This window comes from Cervus elaphus, chromosome 5 (genome assembly GCF_910594005.1).
Source record: "Cervus elaphus chromosome 5, mCerEla1.1, whole genome shotgun sequence".
Lineage (NCBI taxonomy): Eukaryota > Metazoa > Chordata > Mammalia > Artiodactyla > Cervidae > Cervus > Cervus elaphus.
This window is the reverse complement of record NC_057819.1, coordinates 133,060,758-133,073,841: the sequence shown is the minus strand read 5'-3', so window position 1 is coordinate 133,073,841 and position 13,084 is coordinate 133,060,758. Positions and strand designations below refer to the sequence as shown.

General features: G+C 50.8%; 1 protein-coding gene across 3 annotated transcripts in view; it reads right to left on the bottom strand.

Annotated features, from left to right (window-relative positions):
- FAM20A (FAM20A golgi associated secretory pathway pseudokinase) overlaps positions 1-13,084 on the bottom strand; it is a 38,726-nt gene that overhangs the window by 7,806 nt on the left and 17,836 nt on the right. For all 3 annotated transcript variants that reach the window (XM_043905707.1, XM_043905708.1, XM_043905709.1), the window contains 3 exons: positions 3,475-3,659; positions 2,591-2,641; positions 462-540 (listed from right to left, as the gene is read on the bottom strand). In XM_043905707.1, coding sequence (XP_043761642.1) covers positions 462-540; positions 2,591-2,641; positions 3,475-3,659 — 315 coding nt within the window. The remainder of the gene's footprint in view (positions 1-461; positions 541-2,590; positions 2,642-3,474; positions 3,660-13,084) is intronic.

Genomic DNA, 13,084 nt, shown 5'->3' with positions numbered 1-13,084 from the left:
AGGTGGCTCAGATGGTAAAGAATCTGCCTGCAATGCAGGAGATGTGGGCTTGATCCTTGGGTTGGGAAGATCCCCTGGAGCAGGCAATGGCAACCCACTCCAGTATTCTTACCTGGAGAATCCCACGGACAGAGGAGCCTGGCGGGATACAGACCATGGGGTTGCAAAGAGTCTGACATGACTAAGCGAATAAGACTTTCACTTCTGTACTGTATTATATTACGTTAAAAATATAATCTCTGTGGTCATCATTTATATTACCCAAAGATAAATTTCTACTTTCCTTTTATAAAAAGGGACAAATTCTGTCTACATCACTTAATAGAAGAAAAATGCATGCTTGTTCGGGAAGTACATTTAAAATGATACTCTGACTTGGGACTAAACTTTATAAAATGAAGATTAAACTTTTATTATGGCTGCCACAGCTGGGCGTGGGGGTGCGGGAAGCAGTCATTTACCTCATCGGTTTGAACATGGCCTTCCCGAAGTCCGAGAACCTCAGAACCAGTTTGAGGTGGACGCCACTGGGTTTCACGACTGCATGGGAAGAATGGGGGGTTAACAGTGCTTCTGGGCCCAGGCCCGGGGCTGTGGCCTTTTATTCATTCCACAAACTCAGCCCCGTTTCTTCTCTTTGCTCTCACTTGAGACTCTAAAGACTAGAATTTGCTCTCAAAGCCTGCAGAGTAAAGTCTGGTCAGATTATGGAGAGTGTGTCCAGGGACTCAAGATAAGACTTTTTCTGATGTTATTGGAAAGGGGCAAACAACGCAGGTTTCCCCAGAGGGACACTCTCTGAAAACCCCAAAAGGACATTTTCCTGAGAAGAGCTGACCTCTTCCTCTCTGCTTCAACCTTGCCTTAGAGACTCTGAACCTGCCACCTGTCACGTCGCATTGGACTTGTGACCATCTCTTCCTAGTAAGACTGGACACCCAGGCTGTGTTGGGGCCTCGTGACGCCTGAGGGGCCCCTGCGAGACCCTGCCGGCGGGAGCTGCCTCCTGACACGTGTCCTGGGCACCTGAGTCCCCGGCCCCGCCCTGCCCTGCTGTCAGCCCCTAGGGGGGCGGGACAATGCCCCCTCACCTTTGGCTTCCAATGAACTGGCAAATGGCAGGGGCGAAACTGAGGAAGAGGGAAGCCCCAGGCCCTACCGTCTTGTGTCTTTTAAGCTTTTGACAAGTCAGGACACACGGATGTTTCTGACGTGTGTTCGGTTCACTGAGGCCAACGGAGGAGGTTCCTGGCCTGGCAGTGACCTGCTGTGGGCTCAGTGTCCGTGAACGTCTGAACCCCAGTACAGAGCACCCCCTCCCAAGGACCGGGCTGCACCCAGGCCCCTCTTTCGCCTGCATGAATCTTCACCCCAGGGAGTCAGCCTGGCTGCCTGAGACCCTGAAGGGTTTCTGCCGTGCTGACGCCTGGGCCTCCTCCCTCAGGCCACTGACCACCCACCCCCCGCCCCGCACCCGGGTCACTGACACCTGTCGCCAGGTTGACAGCCACTGCCCTGCCCCACGGCTTCCTAACTCTGAAAATGTACTCCAGTCCCTCGAGGATTTTGTGAGAACCCAGATTCTGATTCAGAAAATCGGAGTGGGGACCGAGACTCCGCTTTCGAACCAGCTCCTCGACCCCGCGACGACGCTGGGCAGGGGCCGCAGGCCGCCCGGCCGGGCCCACCTGCAAGCTCCTCTGGAAGGCCTTCCCTTCTGTGCGAGTGCGGAGAGGAGGCAGGGGGCTCGCGACCTGGTCCCCTGGGGAGGCCTGTGGGACCTCCAGGCTGCCGCCAGGTACCGGGTTCCCAGGGCAGGGCGATGAGGGGGCGGGGCCACGGCTAGGGAGGAGCCAGAGACGAGGCGGGGCCAGGGCCAGGGCCAGGGGTGGGGCGGGGCCAAGGTCGGGGCGGGGCCAAGGCTAGGGTGGAACCAGAGATGAGGCGGGGCCAGGGCCATGGGTGGGGCGGGGCCAAATTAGGGGCGGGGCCACGGCTAGCCAGGGGTGGGGTGGGGCCAAGGTCGGGGCGGGGCCAAGGCTAGGGTGGAACCAGAGATGAGGCGGGGCCAGGGCCAAGGGCGGGGTGGGGCCAAGGCCGGGGCGGGGCCACGGCTAGGGAGGAACCTAAGACGAGGTGGGGCCAGGGCCAGGGGCGGGGTGGGGCGGGTCCAAGGCTGGGGTGGAACCAGGGATGGATGAGGCGGGGCCAGGGCCACGGGTGGGGTGGGGCCAAGACTAGGGGCGGGGCCAAGGCTAGGGTGGAACCAGAGATGAGGTGGGGCCAGGGCCAGGGGCGGGGTGGGGCCAGGGCCAGGGCCAGGGCCTGGGGTGGGGCGGGGCCAAGGCTAGGGTGGAACCAGAGATGAGGCGGGGCCAGGGCCACGGGTGGGGCGGGGCCAAATCTAGGGGTGGGGCCAAGGCTAGGGAGGAACCTAAGACGAGGCGGGACCAGGGCCAGGGGCGGGGGGTGGGGCGGGGCCAAGGCTAGAGTGGAACCAGAGATGAGGCGGGGCCAGGGCCAGGGCCAGGGGTGGGGCGGGGCCAAGTCTAGGGTGGAACCAGAAACGAGGCGGGGCCAGGCCACTTACTCTGGGAGCAGTCGCAGGCTCCAAGCAGGGCTTTCTCGTCCTGACTGTAATCTGCAACGGATGAGCAGGCCAGTGAGGACATCAGTTCTTGTTCAGGCATCAGAGGGGGAGAGTGGGAGGCGGCCTGGGACCCTTGACTGTTTCATAGGGAGTCTCCCCGAGCCCCATTTGTGGCCACAGTCTCCCACCCTGCTCGATCCTGACCTCACGCTCCCTAGCCCTTCAGTGGACACTCCAGCCACGCCTGTTTGGGAAACCTTTGCTATTAATAGTCCCTCTGTGTGTCCCTTAGACTGGCGTACTGCTTGTGACCTGAGACAGCAGGCCACCACTGGGTCCTCGGCCAGGTTGCTTAAGCTTTCTTAGTGTTCCCATCTGTAAAATGGCAAGCATGTTGTCTACACTCAGCGGTCCCCAACTTTTGGCACCAGGGACCAATTTCGTGGAAGACAATATTTCTACCCACCTGGGGGTGGAGGTGGGGGATGGTTTCAGGATGATTCAAGCATGTTACACTTATTGTGCACTTTATTTCTAATCGAATGCCACTGCTGATTAGACAGGAGGTACCGATTAGCAGCCGGGAGGTTGGGGACCCCTGGTCTACATCAGAAGATCACTGTATAAGAGACAGTCGCCAGATTGGCACAGGATCAACAGTGACATCACCTTTCTGTACGGTACAGACACCTCCTATGCCCCCTTTATGAGATCATGGTCATAAGATCTCTTTCAAAGGGAAAAAGATCAATGTTCGTGTTTTCCTTCTTCTTACTCTGTTGAGTGGTGGAATCAGCCCTCTACTATTTTACCCTGGAGCCCAGCCTGAGATGGTTTCCCAGCCTTTCCGGGAGAAAGTCTCCCTGCTGGTCTGTGACGCTTACCAGCACTGATGGTGGGGAAGTCCCTCATGTCCTGGAGGAGTTTGCTGACGATGGGGCTGGACCGGGGGTACAGGCCGTGACGGTTGATCCCCAGGTGAAACTGGACCCAGCTGGCCTCCGGGTGGAGCTGCACTGGGGGTTCCGGGGACGTGAGGTTCAGCTGCTCTTTGTACATCCTTCGTCGTCTAAAAGCATGAAGAGTGTTTCTTCAGTTGGGGGAAGAGAACGCAAAGACCTGCAGGAGCGCCGCATCTGGACGCTCCATCTGTTCTTGCGTTCCTTCATCAACACCATGAAGTGCCTAATGTTCACGAGGCTCGGTGTGAGCTGAGGATACTGTGGGGGGCACAGCAAGCACCGGACTCCCTGCCCTCAGAGCGCTTACAGTCCGGTGAGTGAAACAGCCCGACAGGTCCACAGTGCCACACGCACACACGCAAACAGCTAGCCACAGACAGTGACAAGTGCTGTGAGGGAAAGGGGCGTGGCTGGGAGTAAACTTAGGGGCCTCATATAATCTGGTATCTCCGGGAGTGATCCTGGGTCTCTTCCTGGACTTTCCCATGAAAAAGTCTATATTTTATATTTCCCAGTAATTTCTTGACCTTAGGAGGCAGGAGATAGGAGAGAGAAGGTAATTGGTGACAACGAAAAGGATGAGGGTCAGGGTCAGTAAGGAGAGCTGGAAGCTGAGTTAGATTAATTAGTATGTCCTATAAGATAAGAATTAATTAGCCACGTACCGATTGTTCTGCTCAGGAAACTTTTCTGCCAGGACAAAAAGCAAAGTGAAAAACACCACCACTGCAATGTAGAGGCTCAGAGTCTAGTCTGGGAGAGAAGCTGCGTGTCTGTGAAATATTCAGAGCCAATGTGAGGCAGTTGTAGATCAACTGCTAGACACGTGTTCGGACTAAAACATCTTGACCTGCTGGGAAAGGGATGGACAGTTGTGGGGTCAAGTAGTCAGAGGAAGACTCAGATGGGAGAACGTGGACTTCAGGGGGTTCACAGGGGTGGTGTTTGGACTGAAGGGGAGACGTGCTCTGGGACTGGGGATAAAGTACACACGACCTCAAGAGGCAGGCAAGGGACAGGTGTACCTAAGGATCAGAGAGGAGAGACGGATAGATAGATGGGTGAGTGAAAAGATGGAGCCCTTCAGACTGGAAGGCAAGGCAAGGTGCACCAGTCATCTGGCGAGTTAAGTGATGGTGAGGGTCATGTGGGTTGATGGGGCAGGATTCGGGTGTCCCTCTACATCTGTATTTCTCTCGGGAGTGATCTGAAAGACCCTGAACCTAATGCCCTGTTCCACTTACAACATTCCGTACTTGGTCAGCTCCTGTGAAGGGGTGTACCACACCCAAAGTTGTTGTTCAGCTGCTCCGTCGTGTCTGACTCTTTGCGGCCCCGTGGACTGCAGCCCCCCAGGTCTCCCTGTCCTTCACGGGCTCTCGGAGCTTGCTCAAATTCATGTCTATTGAATTAGTGATGCCATTCAACCATCTCCTCCTTTGTCACCCCCTTCTCCTCCTGGGCTACACCCAGGAGTGGCCCGATCCATCGGGCCAGCCCTGTGAGAAAGCACTTTCCAAAACTGAGCCAAGATCTTTCCAGAGCTTCCACCGCGGAGTCTTGGCTCTTGATGCAGAACAGCTTCCTTCCTTACGCTGTAGCCTTGTGAATGTCGGATGATGCACCGCACGTGCTGGCCTCCAGGTTCAGTTTCTGCATCCGGTCACCTTCCCTCCAGGCCACAGTGCGCGTCTGACTGTGACCTGGTCCCGGGGGTCCCTGAGCTCCTCCTGCCGTGGTCTGAGATGTGACCTGTTAAACTGAGGCAGCCCCAGATGTTTACCTGCGGGCCGCACCTGCCAGCTTCCCCTTACTTTATTCACATTCATCCGTATTTTATTCCAGTTCCCAAGGCTGCTCGGAGGCTAAAACTCTGGGACGGCTCAGCTCTGCCGGGAGCCTGGTGGGAAGACTGCCCAGTCCTGAACTGCGTCAGGCCCCCTGAGGTCGGGCAGCGCAGAGAAGTTCAGAGAAAGAGAGACAAGGACCGCGGCCGGACTGGGCTGGGCAGAGGGGCGGAGTCGAGTTTTCTTAAGTGGAGCTGAGAGCTGACGGGTTCTGCTTATAACAACAGTCAGGGTTCCAGCCTCCAAACAGAAAAACAAACGTGGCAAATTGAGTGTAGCTTCTGACAGCGGACAAGCTGCTCTTTAAATCTCCATGTTTACTTTGGGTGGGGCCTCACGGCTCTCTGGGTAGCTGTTCAGCCCCTGCCAGAGCCCGAGTCACAACCTGGGCAGAGCAGGGGGAGAGGGAGAGAGGGTGTCGGGGTCTTTCTCACTGGGCCTTTTGTTTGTTTTTTAATGGTTACGGTAGAGCTGCTGAGAGTCATCTTTTTCTTTTTCTTTTAGAAATGTTTGTGCCCTTTGTTCCCTGAGGACAACCAGCAGAGGACTGCCTGAGCTGACTTGGACAGGGAGCTTGACAGATGCCATCGTGGGTGAATGTACACCATGGAAATTGGCAAATGGTACACATCGGGGCTTTTTTCCCCTAAAGGAGAGCACATTTTGCAGCCCACTGACCTGTGCTCTGGTTAGGGTTGTGTGCTTGCAAAAATAAAAGTGATAAAATATGTGACCAACTAGGACTTACTATATAGCACAGGGAATTCTGCTCAGTAGTCTGTAATAACCTAAATGGGAAAAGAACTTGGAAAAGAGCAGATGCATGTATATGTACACCTGAATCGCTTTGCTGAACACTTGAAACGAACACGACATTGTTAATCGACTATGTTGTTGTTGCTTAGTCGCTCGGTTGGGTCTGACTCTGTGACCCCATGGTCTGTAGCCCACTAGGCTCTTCTGCCCATGGGATTTCCCAGACAAGAATACGGGAGTGGGTTGCCATTTCCTTCTCCAGGGGGATCTTCCCCACTCAGGGATCGAACCCAGGTCTCCTGCATTGGCAAGTAGATTCTTTACCACTGAGCCACCAGGGACACCCTAATCAACTGAACTTCAATATAAAATAAGGACTTTTAAAAAATGGTGAACACAGAAGTTACCTGCTTTTTACCCCTGTTTGCTATACCCAATGAAAAAAAATAGATTTCTAAAAATGCAACTTAATGTGGCAACAGTAAATGTCACTATATGAAAAAATATTATATATATGGAGGATTGCTATGTATAATATCAGCCAAGATATTCCTGGTCTCTAAGGTAGCCTTACCTTTAAAGGAAGAGCTAAAGTAGATATCAAAAAACAAAGCACGAAGTACTGACGGATGTTGCTTTCATTGATAAAAAGAAAAAACCTGGGTTACAAGTCCTGTGACCTTGAGGGAAGGAGGAAACACCAGTCCGCTCCTTCTTCTCTGCAGAACTGGAATTTTCCATGAAAACTGCTTCCTGGAAGGAGCAGCACCTCTTTTAGATTTAAAATATATATATATATATATATATATATATATATAACATTCTTTAGTTTTGAACAGGAAATATTTGCATGGTTCAACATCTTTAATTTCGGAAACCTCTCTTTCATTCATGTCTGCTGGTTCACCAACCTCCCCTCCCCAGAGGTAACCGATGTGGTCAGTGTTTTTCCCTTGTCTCTCTCCACTTTTATTCTTAGGGATTTGATAACATAACATCCACACAGTCCTGAAACTTGCTTTACTGTCTTGTCGATAGTTTTCCTATACAGCCCCAACTTGTGTAGTTATCTATGCAGATTTTACAATTACAAAACCCTTTTAAAATGGAACCTGAACAGGGTTTAAACGGGCGTATTGAATAGCATTATTATAGTGCTGTCTTGCATTATTGATGAAAGTGTAATTGGCACATCTTTGCAGAGGGCAATTTTCCATTTCAGAATTTATACTGAGTGGGGCTTCCTAGGTAGCTCAGTGGTAAAGAATCTGCCTGTCAATGTAGGAGACTCACAAGAGACCCAAGGTTCAGTCCCTGGATCGGGAAGCTCCATGGGACTGGGAAATGGCAACCCTCCAGTATTCTTGCTTGAAAAATTCCTTAGGCAGAGGAGCCTGGCAAGCTAAGAGCCAGACCCAACTGAACGACTGAGCACACACACATACACACCCTTTGACTCAGCAGTTTCATTTCTGCAGCTTATCCAACCTGCACAAGCGTGCAAGAAAATACGTTCAAAGATCTTCGCTACAGTGTTGTTTGGGCGTCTGGGCGTCCCTGGTGGCTCAGGCAGTAAAGAGTCCACCTGCAATGCGGGAGACTTGGGTTCGATCCCAGAGTTGGGAAGATCCCCTGGAGGAGGGCATGGCAACCCACTCCAGTTTTCTTGCCTGGGAAATCCTATGGACAGAGGAGCCTGGCGGGCTACAGTCCATGTCGTCACAGACAGCTGGACATGACTGAGTGACTAAGCACACAGCGTTGTTTATAACTATACAAATGGAGAAAACACGAGCGTCTCTGACAGGGTATTACCGGGATGGCTCTGTATTTAGTGACACAGAAGAATTTCTAATTTCAGCACAGTTTGTGGAGTGGATCTCATGTTGTTGTTGTTGTTAAAAATATCATCTACATACACATATAAACACAAACAATTTGCTGTGCATGAAAAGTACACAAACCATTAAGGACAGTGTGCCTTAGGGGTGACGATGAGTGACTTTCACTTTTTACTTTATCTATTTCTGTAATTTTGCAATTGAACAACTGACGCACACAGACACTGCCTTTGCAATGGTTCCTCCCCGCCTCATGCTGTTTCTCCCGTGGGAATGCCCTCCTCCACATTTTCTTCTCCAGCTTCCAGGGCCAAACTCCCTAGGAACGTCCTCTTTGAAGCGTTTCCAATTCTGCAACTGAATGTGAGCTTTCTCTCTGGAGCCTGCAAATCTGTACACACTTCCCATCTCTTCTGTTGTCCTTGCCATATGTAACAGGTCCTTGATAAATCCCTGGGGAATGAAGGAATGTGCTCCTTCTCTCACCCACAGTGGCTGAGATAAGCTCTATGAGAACTACCCTCTGTATTTTTCTGGAAAGACAGTTAACGGGAATCACAGGCTTACTCAGGAGAAGCTGACCTGCATGCTTTTCGGATCACGTGTGTTTGCTCTGATGCTCAAGTTCCATGAAATCCTGTCACTTTTCCCTCTTTCTAACTGTATCATCTCATAAATTTCTTGGTTCTCTTGAGTCAGGACAGCCTGAACTGATCTTGAGGATTAATTTCTGTCCTTTCCTCTGAAATAACCAGTCTCTCTTTGGCATCTGGGCACATGTTCCCTGCCAAAAGCAAGGGTGCCAAGCCCTCTCAGGCAGAGCTATTTCAACTGCATGCCTTAGAATTTATATTTTGCTACATTCACTGGTTACGAAGCAGTGATGAGAAGTGACATCCTCCCTGCTTTACGGGCTCACGCTGAGGTCCCCTGGGGAGGAATCTGGTGATTATCCATGAATTATTTTCTAATTAATTGACCCCCCTCCCCACGCTGTTCCTTCCCCAGCATGTCTGGGAGACGCTGAGCCAGGTGCAGAAGTATGGTGGGGCTCCTGAACCCCAGCACCGGGCTCTGGACAGATGGCCTGTGGAGGTTCACAGAGCCCAGACCATCCGCACGTAGGATCCTCAACAGCAGGAGGGAGGCAGGAACGGCTGGCAGGCGCTCAGGCAAAATTCCCTCTGCTGGAAACTCAGTTCTGTGGTCCTTGTGCAGCCGCATGGGGAGGGGGATGGGGGCACCAGGGAAAGACTTCAGAGCCACGTCGTGTGTTTTCTTCCCAGCTAAACTCTACGTCTCTTGAGGGCAGGGACCTGCCCAAGATTTTTGCATCTTCCTTAGTATTTGATGAAGGGCTCTGCATGCAGGAAATGCTCTATAAATAACTGATCCTTGGATGCCCGAACAATTTTCCTGCTGCAAAAACTACATCAGACTCCAAAATACTCGCATCAAAACTCAAGGGGAAAAGTGTTTGGAATGCAGGGGTCACACAGTCACCCTCGAGTCCTGTCTCTGCTGGACGGGAACGCACAAGGCTACTTTCTGACTTATTTATCATCTTACTCATTTCCTGAATTTCCAAAAGCACTCTGCCATAAAGAAAATTATAAAAGCACTACGGTGAGCCTCTGAGAGACTTGGCTTTCTATCTAAATCTGTGCATCTGTTTGATCCATATGTCTGTTTCAATATTCTCATCCTTGACAATGGACATAGGAAGAACATTTTTCCCAGAGTTACTTTGTTTGGGTGGTGACAAGTTTGGAAATACCTTCTTCTTTCTTTTCCTATTTCTCTTGTGAATAAGAATGATCCACGTTTAATGGGACCTGATGCTTTATATATTTGGAAGACAATTTCTAAGAAAAAGAGTACAAAACTGTGATCACAAAATCAGGCATGAGTGTGACTATTTCTTTGGAATGAGAAAAGATGGCAACAAATTACTAGAACCTTGTCTTCATACACGCCTAAGATTTCATACATAACATCTTGATTGCAACCTGCCTCAGAAATGCACTTTATTTCTGAGACCACTGGGCCCATGCAGGCTGCATGTCCCCATGACAGAATTATCTGGAACAGGATTCTCTCCAAATGCCCCCCAGCAGTCTAGTGGGCTCACCACTGAAATCCCTGACATCAGGGAAGTATAGTCAATATCCTGGGATAAACCATCATGGAAGAGAATATGAAAAAGAATATGTATCTATGGGCTTCCCCGGCGGCTCAGTTGGTAAAGAATCCGCCTGCAATGTGGAAGACCTGGGTTTGATCCCTGGTTTGGGAAGATACCCTAGAGGAGGGCACGGCAACCCACTCCAGTATTCTGGTCTGGAGAATCCCCATGGACAGAGGAGCCTGGCGGGCTACAGTCCATGGGGTCACAAAGAGTCAGACACGACTGAGCGACTAAGCACAGCATATATATATATATATATATATATATATATATATATACATATAAACAGAGTCACTTAGATCCAACCAGTCCATCCTAAAGGAAATCAGTCCTGAATATTCATTGGAAAGACTGATGCTGAAGCTGAAACTCAAGTATTTTGGCCACCTAATGCAAATAACTGACTCACTGGAAAAGACCCTGATGCTGGAAAAGATTGAAGGCGGGAGGAGAAGGGGACGACAGAGGATGAGATGGTTGGGTGGCATCACTGACTCAATGGACATGAGTTTGAGCAAGCTCTGAAAATTGGTGGTGGACAGGGAAGCCTGGCGTGCTGCAGTCCATGGGGTCGCAAAGAGTTGGACACAACTGAGTGACTGAACTGAACTGAACTGATATGTATGTATATATATTCTGAGTCACTCTGCTGTAGAGCAGAAATTAACCCAACGTCATAAACCAACTGTACTCCAATACAGTTTAAGTAAAATGACTCCTGTGACTTTTCACAAACAGGCCGGGACGTCTCCCCGCTGCTCCGTCTTCGACTCCAACAAGCAGCACGGCCCCACTTCATCCCTTTCTGTTCCCCTGCCTCCCGCTGTGTTTATCCCAGTGTCTTTGAGGCCAAGGCAAGTCCACGGAAGCCTTGAGCTTCCTTGAGCCCATCTTACACTCAATAGCTTCTACCTCCCACCCTACCGCCTTATATTCCCGCCTCAACTGACAACCCTAGTCCGTTCTGTACATCTGAGAGTCTATTTGCTATAACGCTGTAGGCTGCGCTTGTTTTATGCTCTAGTCACTAGTTAGTTGTATTTTTTAAGATCCCACATATAAATGACACACAGTATTTCTACTTCTTGGTCTGACTTATTTCACTTTGCGTGAGACCTTCCAAGTCTACCCGTGTTGCTACAAATGGCAAAACCTCATTCTTTTTAAAGGCTAACATCCCACTGTACAAACCACGTCTTCTCTATCCATTCATCCATGGATGGACACCTAGGTTGTTACCACATCCTGGCTGTTGTCAACAGACCTTGCTGACCTTGGATGGCCCATCACAATGAGCTGGATGCCCCTGGCAAACCCAGAGGGACATTCTTGGAGCTGGGATTCTGGCCTCAGTGAGAAACCTGTGTCTCTACCCTAGCAACAACTTCCAGACCTGTTGCCGAAGGTGACAGTAGATCGGACACCCTGGAGAAGGTGGCAGGATGATCTCTGGTCCGAGGGATCCCCCGGAGACGAGGCAGGGAACTAGCAGGTAACTTCCAGCTGGGCCAAGCTTCCCAGATTCTGGTCCTGGGCCCAGAGCTAAGCACCGAAGTAACCAGGAAACATCACTCTATACAAATAAAACTGGAAAGAGTTGCAAAGTGTAACCTCTCAGGGAGAGTCTCAGTCACACAAAGACAGTCAAGGCTCTGAGAAGGGCGGCGGTCAGGCCTCCCGGGCAGGGGGCGTGTCCTAAACCCTTCCGTTGCCTAGCACGGGAGGGCATGCCCTGGACTCTGTGTGGGCACGATGGACTTTGAGAAACATCAGACCCCAACACTGAGCCCTCACTCTCACCCCAGTGTGACCGTTTACAGAGCGGAAGGCCCACGGCTGAGAACGACATGCTCCCGTAGGATCCTGCCTCCGTGGCGTAGACCGAGGTTCTCGACTAGGGGCAACCGCCTCCCTCGTGGATGGCACCACTGAGGGACATCTTGGCATCACAGCTGGTGGGGGCAGTGCTAATGGACGCTACCAAACATCCTGCAATGCATTCTCCTATTTTATTTAATTTTCTCTTGAGCCCAGCGAGACAGAAAATCATCTTCCCCAAATGTCAGCAGTGCTGAGGTTGAGAAGCCCTGGCCCCGAGCCACAGAATCATGAGCAAATGAAGCACTTAATCCTCTGATAACGACCTGAGAATTGCTGTGATGGGTTCTGGACTCTGAGAAACTCAAGACTTTCCATACACAGCCTAAAAGCCTTCCTCAGGCTCTGCTACCCTCCCCCTGTACATGCTGCCTGGCAAAAATTTAACTATTATTTAATTGTTTAAAAAAAGACAAATGTGAGTCAGCAGTTGTTTGGCTGTCAGGCTTGTAGCAACCCAACAAGCATATGGATAAAATAGCAACACAGGCGGTGCTTGCAAAAGATGCAGTGTTGAATTTTGGCTTTTTTCATCCTCTGACTGTGAGACCTAAAATAAACAAATAAATGTTTCTCTCTCTCTCTGTCTCTCTCACACAGAGTAAACACACGACACTGACATTGGATGGCTATGTCACCGTTTTCCCAAGGGCAGAAAACAGAACTTTAAGTCTAAAGGCAGTGCTCAGAGCGAATTAAGGAAAAAGAAGAGCCTTAAAAACCCAAACGCTGGATCCTTCAATAAACAAACGGTGACCCAAATATACTTGTTTTCAAAAGTGTTTGAACTTGGCCTTGCCGCCTGTCAGCAGGCCTGGGCTGCCCCAGTAGAGAAGGATCTGAATGAGGGGTTCTGGCGGGGGGTCGCGCATTTCCGTGTCGGCCGGCAGGTTTCCCTGTGGCTTCCCTGCAGGTTAAATTCTCCCCAGCCCTTGGCCTGAGCACTGTGCGGATTTGCATGTGTTATTTTTCCTTCTGATTTCCCCACGGAGAGGATAACTGGTCTCTTTTCCTCCTCAGCA